At 33.1% G+C, this 13100-nt stretch overlaps 1 protein-coding gene and 1 long non-coding RNA gene across 5 annotated transcripts in view; one reads left to right on the top strand and one right to left on the bottom strand.

The window, feature by feature from the left end:
- Window positions 1–13100, bottom strand: part of HMCN1 (hemicentin 1) — an 814916-nt gene that overhangs the window by 248032 nt on the left and 553784 nt on the right. For all 4 annotated transcript variants that reach the window (XM_074222240.1, XM_074222238.1, XM_074222239.1 and 1 more), the window contains exons 12-15: window positions 8942–9083; window positions 7299–7426; window positions 6133–6246; window positions 136–294 (exon numbers count right to left, since the gene is read on the bottom strand). In XM_074222240.1, coding sequence (XP_074078341.1) covers window positions 136–294; window positions 6133–6246; window positions 7299–7426; window positions 8942–9083 — 543 coding nt within the window. The remainder of the gene's footprint in view (window positions 1–135; window positions 295–6132; window positions 6247–7298; window positions 7427–8941; window positions 9084–13100) is intronic.
- The window catches only part of LOC141512896 (uncharacterized), a 70349-nt gene continuing 63462 nt past the window's right edge, over window positions 6214–13100 (top strand). Inside the window, exon 1 of the long non-coding RNA XR_012475628.1 lies at window positions 6214–6338. This is a non-coding gene — a long non-coding RNA (uncharacterized LOC141512896). The remainder of the gene's footprint in view (window positions 6339–13100) is intronic.

Genomic DNA, 13100 nt, shown 5'->3' with positions numbered 1-13100 from the left:
AGTTTGGTAGCCAATATATTTTGTTATTTTTAACTTAATTGAACATTGTAAAATAAGTGGCTGATTCTGATACGTCAATGATGCGAGAATGGGGCAGGTTGACTCATTTTCTATAATCATGGATGGAATGCTTACAGCCAACATCCAAAGTTATGTGGCCAGTTGCTCTTCCGGCTTCATTGACAGCTACACAGATATAATCCCCAGCATCCAAGTCTTGGGTCTCTTGAATTTTTAGAATTCCCTGTTGTGAGTCAATATGGAGAAATGCTGAAGATCTCAATTCAAGATCACCTAAATTGAAAGAAAAGGAATGAAATATAAAAATCCATATTCCCAATATTTTTTCTTAATCAAATTTGCTCTGAGACTAAGTGAATATCATAATATTGAATAATTTTATTTTAAGATTATTGAATATACATTTTCAAGATTGAAAATGCCAAAGTACTTTTTGGGAAAAACAACGAATAACCATAAACTAGTTTTTCAGACTATATAATTCTAATTCCAACCCCCAAATCCACAAAATAATTAAAGAACAGAGCCAGTGATCCCACCAAAATTAGTGAAAAAGCTTCAGAGTTTTACTTTCAATTCCCTCAAAATTAACAAACTCCAAACATAAGAAAAAAAATTTGATTGGTCTACCAGTTTTGTACAGCTCTTGGCTAGTAAAAGCTAGATAATTTCCTTTCACTTTATATGTTTTTTTCTGCCTTTTTACAATGCTAGCTACTGCTTCTGAAAGAAGTTGTTAAGGCCAGGGATTTGGGTTTGGCTCAAGTACTGAAACGAATATTTCTATTATTTGTTCACTATAAATATATAATGTCCATGTATATTATTGTTTAAGTAGGCTTTTCCATGACTCCAAACACCCTTCAAAAGCATTGTTTCTGTAGGAAAATTCATTCTCAGTTTCAAACGATGAACTTTAGAATCCAATCCTTCTGCCAGCTGAGGATTGACTTTATCTGTGATTTTGCTGGCATGAGGAACCCCAGGAAGAAAAATTTCTTCTCATAAAGATTTAGCTAGAAAGAGCTAGGTGGCACAGTGTATAAATCACTGGCCCTGGAATCAGGAGAATTCTAACCCAACCTCAGACACTTACTAGCTGTGTGACCCTGGGCATGTCACTTAATCCCAATTGCCTCCCCCTCCAAAATAAATTTAACTAGAGCACTGTGGAGGCTCAATTTGAACAAAATCTTCTTGACTCAGAAGTTTTCCACAATTTTGTGACAGCCTCATCTGCCTACACAGATAGTAAAAATATAAGTTCTCATATATATGTGTGTGTGTGTGTGTGTGTGTGTGTGTGTGTGTATCTGTCTGTCTGTGTGTCTTAAACTTCAGAAAAGGTTGGGGGGATATATAAGATATATATATAAGATATATATATATATAAGATATATATATATATATATATAAATATAAGAACTAGAGTACATCATGGATCAGAAGCAGTTGAAGCCTGCTTTTGTTGAATAATGTTATTTATCCTCATAGATAAGTTGAGTTCCCAGTCTATGTGCAAATACTTCTCCTAGACTTAACCAAATCTAATTGGGGTTAGAAGAATGGAGAAATGAAAGGGGAGATACTAGTCATTAAAGATCAATGTTTGCAAAAATGGTTTGAATCACTTAGAATTATCAACTTTGTGGCTTGAATATGTCACCAAATTGGGTCTCAATTTTCTCATTTATAAAATGAGGGGTTTGGACTCCATGAGAAGGATTCTTGAAGCACTCCATTTGTGATCTGAAGTATAGCTTCCTAATAAGTTCTAGGAACATAGGCATTCCCTACAACTACACAAAGGACCCATACATTGCAGTTCTGGATACCATGAAAGGAGTTGGCTCAGCTTCCACATGGCAAAAGGACAACTCTAGTGATACTTTAGGTCACCAAATGGAACATTTTTCAACAGATGTAAAGCAATGGGCAGATTTCTTTTGCTAAAAGAGCCTCAAATAAAAAGAAATTGCATTAGAAACATCTGTTAGTGCCAAAACTAAGTATTTTTCAGCATTCCAAAAAAGTAATCATCCTCTTGAGTTTGCTACTACATACCATAAGAAAATGGGAGGAAGCAAATAAAGCAGTGTCTTTGAGCCTCTGAGAAATTACCATAAATAAAAGCAGATGATGTTGACATAAACTTTCCTCCCACTATGGAAGGATGGAGTATGACCTTGCTATTCATCAAGTCTTAAAATATTTGGTCTTGGTACATTGGTTTTGTGTTTTTTTTTTTGCCTCTTACTTCTTTCCTCTGGAGTTGTATTTGGTCCTAACAGGATTAAATAAAGACTTTTGTGGAGTTGTTTCCCCCCACAAATTAAAATTCTAAAATGTAGCAGTAATGAAACCCAGCAACATGATTAGAAATTTGAATTTAACTTAAAATAATCCACTTTACTACTGGCAGGTCAGACATCTGAATATATTCTTTCTCTCCTCCCTTTGTTTTCAAGAGGAAAAAAATATCAAATTACTCCAGAAAGTTTTCATCAGAAACTCTAGATATGAATTCTAGAAACAATACATTATCACAGTAATGGAAATAAATTAAAGATAATTTCCTCATCTCTTAAATGAGAGCACTGGCCTCCATGACCTCTAGGGTTCCTTTTACCTCTGAATCTATGATCTCATTTCATTTAATTAGATCATTAACAAAACATCAGAAGAGTAATAATTTTTCCTCCATCCTATTTCAGGGATTCACAATTCTATTTGTAGTGCTTATCCTTTCATTTGACTGAGCCCCTCTCACTGTAGCCTATGCTTAATTCTGACCTTCGTGAATAGGGAGAACAATTGATCATCTTCCTTGATAGAGAAATTTTCATTCAAATCAAAGTCACAAAAGTAACAAATTAAATAAATTAAATTAAATTAAATTAATTCAGTCCCTTTAATGTTTCCTCAGAAGTCCATTTTTTGCATCATTTTAATTATCTCCTTGATTCTTTTATGGGTCCTGTTTAATTTTATCATGTCCTAGAAAGAAGTTGAGTGCTTGGTGAATTATCTGTAATGCTGGAACATGTCATTGCCAATCTGGTTGAAGTAAGAAAAAGATCTTTTTTTTCAATAAACTTTTAATTGGAAATTTCTAGAGGTTGATGAAAGAGAAAAAAAACTTCTTTATGGCTAAAGGAATAAATGAAACATCTATCCAAAGGTATTCATGGAACTTTCTCAGCTTCTCTTTTTATTGTCACTTTTTTTCTAGCCTAACTATACAATGTAGAATCCAATGACCTGAGGAGTTCTAGGAAACAGCAAGTATAAGAGTACTAAGAGAGCAGCTATTCATTTGGGAGAAACTACTTGACCACAAGTATTGCTCTGTGTAGATTCTTGATGGGATCTGAATATTGTTTCTCTAATTTATTTTGCTATCATAAAAGAACAGTCATTCTGAGTGCTATTTAGTAAATTCAATTTCCTCATGTATTTTTTTAAAAATTCTGAATGTGTATTAGGGATGAACTTAATTTAAAAAAAGACAGCTTCTACAAATTGTTTCTCTTGGATAAAAAATAGATTTATAATATTTTTCCAATTATTTATTCAAACATTTTTGTTCATTACAAATTAATTTGTGTTGAGAGAAACAAATTGGATTAGTGAAAACAATTAGAGAAAAGCTCTCTGTCCAGAGGAAATGTCATTATAAATATTTAACTCACAGGACAAAGGAAATGGTTTTTCCCTTTTCTATCATTAAATGTGTTTGTTTTCTGGATGAAAACTTTTTTCTTTTCACTTCATGTTTCCCAGGGCTCGAGGTGAATTCATAATTTTATGATTATGACATCAACTTGTTACTATGGGAATGTTTGGGATATAACAAACAGAACAATAACAATAATTCTTTGAACTGCTTAACATTTTTTCAACCGAGGATTACAAAACATTTTACAAATAATAAGATTATCAACCTTTCCATAGAATGCTTGTAAGGATACTTTTCCTTTTCATCTACATGGATGCACTGAAACAAGAAGTATGGTGCCCATAAGCTTAGAGAAAGACAGAACACAAATTTCTGACTCCCAATCAGTACTTTCATCACAGGATTCTATAGAAGGGTCAAACAATTGTAACTCTATTTTGTAATCATAGAAAGTATAGAGTTAAGACCATTCAATCATATCACTCAAAAGAACTAGGTTCCAATGGCCAGACTGTCACTAATTTTTTGTCACCAGGAGACATATTAATTCTCCTATCTAGCCTTCAGTTAATTCATATATAAAAATGAATTAATTAGATGAACTCAGAAGATTTTTTTTTCTTTTTCATGTCATAAAAACCACTGGAGAAACCCACAAAGTCATTCTTAGATTAATATTTTAAAAATGGATAAAACAAATTACATAAGATTACAAAGGAAATCAACTATATTGAAATGCAGTTGTCAAAAGATTTTTTTTTAAATGTCACTGACTCCAGGTTAAAGGAAACCTAGACTGAATGATGTATAAAGTCTCTTCTAGTTCTCATAGCCTGTGATATGATTATAGAATGAGTTTAATAGCTTTAAATGGAAAAATAGAAAGTTATGAATTAAAGCAAGGAAGCATCTAGTATATGATAAACAATAATGAAATGCCTTTATTTTCCATCAAACACTTTGAAACTTCAACTATTACACTTGTTTAAAAATTTTAGCTATTGAAAGCTTTTTGGAAACTCTACAAACCTTTTTTAAATTTTTTTTAGGTTTTTGCAAGGCAAATGGGGTTAAGTGGCTTGCCCAAGCCACACAGGTAATTTATTAAGTGTCTGAGACCGGATTTGAACCCAGGTACTCCTGACTCCAGGGCCGGTGCTTTATTCACTGTGCCAACTAGCTGCTCCCAAAACTTCTTAGTGGTAATATATTTATGGTATTTGTAATTTAAAGGACTTGAATCCAGGCATCATTGCCATTTATCAAATGTTTGCCCTTGGGCAAGTCATTTAAGTTTCATTCAATTCAATAAGCTTGTAATACCGACTGTGTATGGTATCATACAAAGTTTTAAGGGATATCAATGCTTTTCGAAGACTGAGTCTTTAGATGGGTAAAGCACAAAGACAGACAAATATAATAAATATAATATAATAATAAATTTTAAAATGCATTCCATATATATATATATATATATATATATATATATATATATGAACTTTATGTTTCTAGTCTAAAGATTAGACTAGCTAACTTTAAATACTCTAAGAGCAAGAGTTTTGTTCCATAAACAGTGAATTTTTTTAGCTACAGTGACTCATGGATATACTCAATTAAATTAAAATTGTGATCTATATTAGTGGATCATCAGAGATGTGCCACCAGAGATGTAACAAAGAATAGAAAGTATGCTATATTTATAGGCAGAGAAAATGTTTAGCTGAGCTCTTTCACTGACTAGCTACATGATCTTGTCAAATAATTTACTCTTTGGACCTCAATTTCCTTATGTGTAAAATGGAAAGGTTTGACTACATGACCTCTTAAGTCCTTTTCAGCTCTACATAATTCTATGATCAAGGTAATTACAGATCTTTGCCTTTTATATAGCACTTTATTATGACAAGATATTATATATATATATATATATATATACACACATATATGTATGTATGTATCTAACTTTGAAATTAAGAACCCTAAAGAGGTGAGGGAAGTACTATTATTCACATTTTACTGATGAGGGAACTGAGGTTCCAACAGGTAGTAACCAATTCTAACCCTAAATCTAGTATTCTTTTCACTACACTTTGCTGCTTCTCTAAAGAAAATAAAACCAAATTTGTGAGGATATTTCAAATCTTGACTATGGTATTTCTGGAGAATATGCTACAATACAGGAAGGAATCCTAAACTAACAAAGAGAATGTTCAGCTGGACTAGCAGAGAACTTTTCCGTCTTTAATTTTCACGGTTCTGTAATCTACACCAGATGTGAAGTGCTGAAACTTGAGTTCAAAACTTTGAGCTCCAGTCACCACTGAGTCATAAACACATTTTATGGTGCTGCTAAGTCTCACACCAAAACAAACTTTTAACAAATCATTTAAAAAAAAAGGAAAATGAAACAGAGATAAATTTAACAAATGTACCTTTAAACCATTTGACCTGAGGTGAGGGAACACCAGTGGTTTGACATTCCATAATTGTTGTGTCCCCCAAGGCAACCAAGAGTTCACTCTGAACTACAGTCAACTTTGGGGCATCTGAAAAGGAAGAAGATATATAATATAATCAGTGTCTAACCCAATGGTTGCTCCAAAATGATTTCAGAAGAAATAAATGAAGAAATATGTTGGTATGTACATAGCTAAACTATATGAATATTGTGTATGTATGTATGTATGTAAATTAAAAACATACATGTGAATGCACACAGAAAACAAAGTATTTTAAGTTAAGAAATTATAATATATTTTCCCAAATAGATCAGCACAAAATTAGGAAGTAAATTTAAATAGTTTTAGGCAACAATTTTTTTAAAAATCTAGAAAATAGAAAAAAAATTAGAAAATAGACAAAGTGAAAGGGTCAAAGAGAGAAGAATGATGTTTAAGGGGAAAAATTGAAAAAATTGTCATTGCTCCTACAAAACTATATGAGTAAATTAATTAAGTACAAATTTGAGAGCATTATAATGTGAATTATAAATTTTTCTACCTTATTTTGATCCAAATAATAACTAATAACACATAATTAAGATATACAAAGCATCACAGGTCATTAGGGGTTTGTTTGTTTTCTAAAAAGTAGATGAAGCATTGAGATTAGAAATTCATAGAGGAAAAAACCCATTACTTCATTATATATATACATAAGGAGCTTTTTTGTAAGAAGTGCCAAAAGTCAATACAAGAACAAAAGAGTGTACAATTATAAAGTGCTGAAAGTTAATGATTGTTAATGAAAATGAAACATAAAATGCAAACAGCACTAAATAAAATGTCATCATCCTACTTAAATAATGGCAGAGATAATAGTTCAAATGAGTAGAAAGAAAAGAAGCTGAACTAATCTACTTTGGATATTTAAGTTTAAGGGAATTTAAAAATAGATCAACAATGTGAAAGGTTCTTTGGATAAACAAAGTATTCACTCACAAAGGTTAAAGTTTCAACAACTTATATTTTGCATTTAGAATGTAAAAAATATGACTTTGATTATCAATTTTTACAAAGTGATAGCATTTGTATAATTGCTTTTTATCAATACTTTATCATTCACTTTTTTATTGGTCATCTAAAAGATGTATACTTGCCAACATATCTCAGAGTAGAAATCTGTTTATCTGTCCCAGCCAAGTTACTAGCTAAACATCCATATTCTCCTGCATCTTTGGGTATTGCATTTTTTATTATCAAGGTGCCATCTGAGGTTATTCTATACCTGCATGAAAAAAGTATCATTACATTCAACAGGAGATACCACAATATAGCAATATCATTGCATAATGTCTTTCTTCAAAGGAAATATTTTATAGACAACTTATTTGGCAATGAATGTGGACAGCTATCAGTGTCACCATTTATAGACAGGATAAATGAAGACACCTGGCATCAAATGCCTCAGAGTCTACAATGAGTTAATGACCATCCTGGGATAGAGTCTGGCTTTTGAAATGCTTGATTCTTTATGCCAAACCCAAAGTAATGGAAGCCCTATGGTTGGAAGTTTTGTTGTTTATGTTCCACATGTTTGTTATATTCTTCAAGTGTGGCAGGATTCAATGGCTTTAAAAAAACCAATGGAGTATAAAATGCTTGTTCATGTAGGATAAGAAAATGGACACTCATCTCTCACGATGTCTGTACCCTATTTCATTAGAACTAATGTCTCTTTCTCTCATTTCTGTATTGACTTTTAGGAGAAAAATGGTACAGTTCCAAAAACACTTGGAATCAATAGACATGTTGTAACTTGATTATACCATTTATTAGCTGCTGTGTACTCTTGGGCAGACTAACATCCAGAGAAGTGAGACTGTCCACTGTCAGATAAGATATGCATACTGAAACTTATTCAATGAACTTCATTATATTGCTACGATAATCAGATATGACTTTGTAACCATAAAGCTATCTCTATATGAAAGGTATCATTGTCAAATTTAGGATCTTCTCTACAGAGTTCTTGAAACAACAATGCCACCTTAAGTTACACTATCTAAATAATACTAAACATCACATAGAACCTAGCTTAGTTTCTGATGCTTAGCAGTCAATAAATGTTTGTTGATTATTTGAATAAATAGGTTGTTAAGAAGGACATGTTCTCTACTTAACTTGTGAAAGTAATATGAAACTTTACAATGTGATTCTGAGCAACTCCATATGTTGGAACTACTTAGTCAAAGGATCAGGGATGTAGAGTTAGAAATGACTTTAGAAGCTGCTGAATCCAATCCCCTGGATATATAGACGAAAAACCCAGGTATAGAATGGTTCAATGAATTTACAAAGATCATCACATAGCTAGTATATATATATATGGCAGAATTTACACCCCAGATTTGACACTCCAGTGCTCTAAAAATTCATTGAAGTCATTTTTCTTTATTTTTTGGATTGTCTTTCTTGCTGTTTTGGGGGACATCTGAAAATGCTAGTTAAGGCACAATCTCCCTTAGTTTCAGAAGGTTAATAAAATCTTGAAACAGGAACCTATTTTGTGTCATAGATCCCTTTGAAGCTAACAGTTTTATGAATCATAGTTTTAAATACAGAAAATAAAATACATAGGATCACATATGAAATAATAGTTCTCAAATTGAAATATAGTTCTCAAAATATTTTTAAAAACAAATTTATAGATAGTTTTAGTAATGCTCATTTTAGGAATTTAAAAACTATATTTACTCCTTAGAACAAAGCAAAGCCCAAAAGCATGATGCAAATGCAGTACCTGTGTGAGGCCATGATAAACAGGTCATTATAGGTCCAGACTATCTTTGGTTTTGGGTAACCAGTTGAAGAGCACATGATGGATACCTCAGATCCTGTTGTGAAAGACTGATTCTTGGGCATGACAGTAACTTTGGGTAGCTCTGTAAATTTAAAAAATAATAATGTATATATGTATTATATATATATATATATATAAAATTTACAAAACAGAGTAATAATATATATGTATATAGTAATGTCTTCATTAAACAAAACTATCAGATATGATTTTTTGCATGTTTCTGTCTCTATTCCATTTTCTGAGATGATGTATAGAAATTTACAAAAACTCGAAAGCACTGTACTAAATATTTGTTGTATTTATTATCATTATATTACTGCAATTGTAGCTATTATCCCTCACCCCAGTTTGCTATTCTTATAGGAGCTTCCAGCATGTCCCATTGAAGAATTGGTTCCTCCTTGGACTGAAATCAATTTGACCCTTAGTTTGTGTACTGCCTCTCCAGTCCTTGCTAACTTAAGGAATTCTAACTTCATTCCAAATCATGGATCCTAGAAAATTTCCAAATCCTGTGTCTGTTATTCAAGATCATCTAAATAGCACCTCCTTGTCTTATAAACTTGTTTCATCTACCATCTAAACTTCTTTGTTCCAGTCAAAATGGTCTGTTCTCAGCCTCACATGTGAATTCCATGTTATTGCTTATATTTTCCCCCCCTAATACATCTGTTCAATTATTACCCACCCATTAAAGCTCATTTTATAACTCTCATCTCCCTTGGTTCTCAAATTATAAATTTTTTTAGGGTTTTTTTTTTGGCAAGGCAATGGGGTTAAGTGGCTTGCCCAAGGCCACACAGCTAGATAATTATTAAGTATCTGAGATCGGATTTGAACCCAGGTACTCCTGACTCCAAGGCCGGTGCTTTATCCATTGCGCCACCTAGCTGCCCCTAAATTATAAATTTTTTAATATGCTCATTGATTCTGGGTATTTTAGTCAAAGATATTTATGTCCCATTCCCCATTAGATTGTAAGTACCAGTAGGTCAAGGAAAGTTTCATATTTAAACTATGCATCACTTCAGTATCTATCATAATATTTTATACACAATTGGTACTTAATAAATGACTGTTAAATGAAAGAATGAATCTGATGCCTGGATATTTCACCAATCTACTTGTGATAGAATCTACTTGTGAAATGTGATGCTATTGAAAAGGATGTTTTACAAAAATTTTCATGAAAGAAAATGATGATTAATATGGTATATGAGTAGACCTTTAAAAAGTATTGGAATATAAAAAATAAAGGACTTCTGTTTTCCTTTTTCTGATCATTTTTTTATTATCCTCATCATAAACAAACATGGTACAACAGCAGCAATACACATTTTTTTGCAGTTCTGAACAAGGGATTAGATTTAGCTGCTTTCCTCTGGCAGGTTGTGCCTTATCCTTCCCTTCTTGTTTTAGGTTGTATAGTTCAAACTACGAAAACCTATATGGGATAGTTTTAAGAACTATAGGTTTCATTGACAATTCTTTGAGCTAAGGGCTGGTTCTTATTCAATAGAGGAGTGATATACAGTGGGTGTTTAATAAATGCTCAATGAAAAGAATTGAACTGAATGAAGAAATAGCACATAGAAGACTGATCATTAAATTTGAATTATAGTTCCATCTGGGACGCATCAGTTCTAAGATACATGTACATGCATCTGTGGGTGTTATAGGGAATCATTCTTCAGAAGAGTAAGTGAAGAAGGGATGTTTCTTGTTATTTCTTGTTTATTAAGCACCTACATTGTGCTAAAATTTTGAAAAAGAAAAATGCTTTACGTGTCCAGCTTGTACTAGCATGATAATACTATAAAGTTTCAGGAGGCTTTCAGGACATTCACCCAAACGTGATCCCATAAGCTGCTGTTGTCCATTCAACTTATTATTCCTGAGTTTCTTTGGCATTGGTCCCAGCAATGACTGTACTCCCACCCACTGAAGTTCAGATATCAAAGTGAAAGAAAACATCAATTACCCACACCAGGATGCAGAGAGCTAAGAGGTCACTTTACAAATAAAATGGGGATACAGGGTGCTGCTAAGGGTCACAAAATAAGTATGGATGCAATGCACAGATGTGATGACATCACCCCCACAGAAGGTGAGAGATCTGCTCTGGCACTAGAAAGGATATTATTGCTGACAGAAGGGAAATCAAGGGGGAGGTAAGAACATAAGAAATAAAAGTGAATCAGGATCAATGAGACACATTTGGATGATGCAATGGAGTCCCTCTCTGTTCATTTTTCTTCTGCTTTTATTTCATCAGGTTAAAAGGAGAGTGGCTATGCTTTATTTCTAAAGACTCAATTTGGAAAATTTCTCAATTAATTTCTAATTAGTACTCTCACAAGAATCAATAGTCCACTTAACTTAACTGAGGGAATTTCAATTTTCTTGTAACTCTCCTGAAGATTGGTTTTGTTTTTAAAAAAACATTACTTTTTAAAATAAAAAAATAACATGTCTTGTAAAGTAGTTTAGGATTTGATGAAATTAGGGGCTGTGTTGGTGTCATGGAAATTCTGACATGACTGAATGACTTAATAACAACAAGGGCTCTGTAGTAAAGTGGAAGAAGCCCTGACTTTGAAGTCAGAGCATCTAAGGAAAAACCTGAGCTTTGTCAATTATTACTTGGGCAAGTGGCTTAATCTGTCTAAGTCTCATTTTTTCATCTGTAAAAAGAGAGATGGGACTAGTTGGGTTTTAAGGTTCCTTCTAGTTATAAAACAGATCCTACAATCTCACCACCACCTTTCTTTTCCTGCTAGCTGATACCCAACATCCCTATCTCCACTATATCTCTTATAAACATTGCCATCTATTTATCCATGTGACCACCGCTGTGCTTAGTCAGGTCTTCTTTACTTCTTTCATAGACAATTTTAATAGCCTCCTATATTTTCTCCTGAATAGTCTTACTCCCTCCAATCCATTCTTCACACAATTGCAAATGCTATTTTCCTAAATTACAGGTCTGACAATGTTACCCTATTCCTCCTCCCTGACATGAACAAATCATCATCATCATCATCATCATCATCATCATCATCATCATCATCATCATCATCATAACGAACATTTATATGATACTTATGTGCTGGGTTCTGAGCTATTTTATTTGATCCTCACAACAACCCTGGGAGACACACACTATTATTGTCCTCTTTTCACAAATGAGAAAACTGAATGAAACAGTGATCAAATGACTTGCCCAGTCACTCAGTCAGCAAGTCTCTGAGGCTGGATTTGAACTTAGATCTTCCTAATTCTAGGTTCACCATTCTATCTACTACACCACCTAGCTGTCAACAAAATTCAGTGACTTTAAGATCAAGTAGGAGCTCCTTTTTTTGGCATTTACATTTCTACACACCTTGGTTCCTTTCCAGTCTTAGAAATTCCTCCCTACTCCATGCAGTCCACAATCCCACTCTACAAGCCTACTTGCTTTTCCCTCATATACAACATTCTACCACCTTCTCTGAGCATGCACTAATTGTCCTCCACGTCTTCCTTGTCACCTGTGCCTCTTACAATTCCTAGTTTCCTTGAAGAATCACTTCAAGTGTTATCTCCCACAGGATACTCTTCTTGGTCTCTTCAGTTGCTACTGTTTCTCCATCTAGGGTTGCCTTTTATCTATTTTATTCATATCTTGCATATATAACAAGGAAATGCTTTCCTCCTCCATAAGCATGTATGTTCACAACCATGAGAACAATGTACACATTAACAACAACATTGTGGGATGATCAACCTTGATGGAAACAGCTCCTCTCAGCAATTCAGAGAGCTTAGACAACCATATTAGACTGGCTATAGATAATGTTATGCCCATCCAGAGGAAGAAAACCAAAACAAAACAAAAAACAATCCTTCAGAATCTTATGAACATTTTATAAAAATTATCTCTTATGTGTCTCCCTTAATCCTAATTCCTCATACTGAAAATTACTAATCTATAAATGTGTTTATCAAAAATATGTATGTACAATGTTAACTTGACTATCGCTGAGGGGAGGGGAGGTGGGAAGGGAGTGTCAAAGGAGATTTTGTAACTTAAAAAATACATTTGCATATGGAT

The sequence above is a fragment of the Macrotis lagotis genome, chromosome 2 (genome assembly GCF_037893015.1).
Source record: "Macrotis lagotis isolate mMagLag1 chromosome 2, bilby.v1.9.chrom.fasta, whole genome shotgun sequence".
Taxonomy (NCBI): Eukaryota; Metazoa; Chordata; class Mammalia; order Peramelemorphia; family Peramelidae; genus Macrotis; species Macrotis lagotis.
The sequence above is the reverse complement of the archived record's forward strand: the minus strand, read 5'-3'. Positions and strand labels throughout refer to the sequence as shown.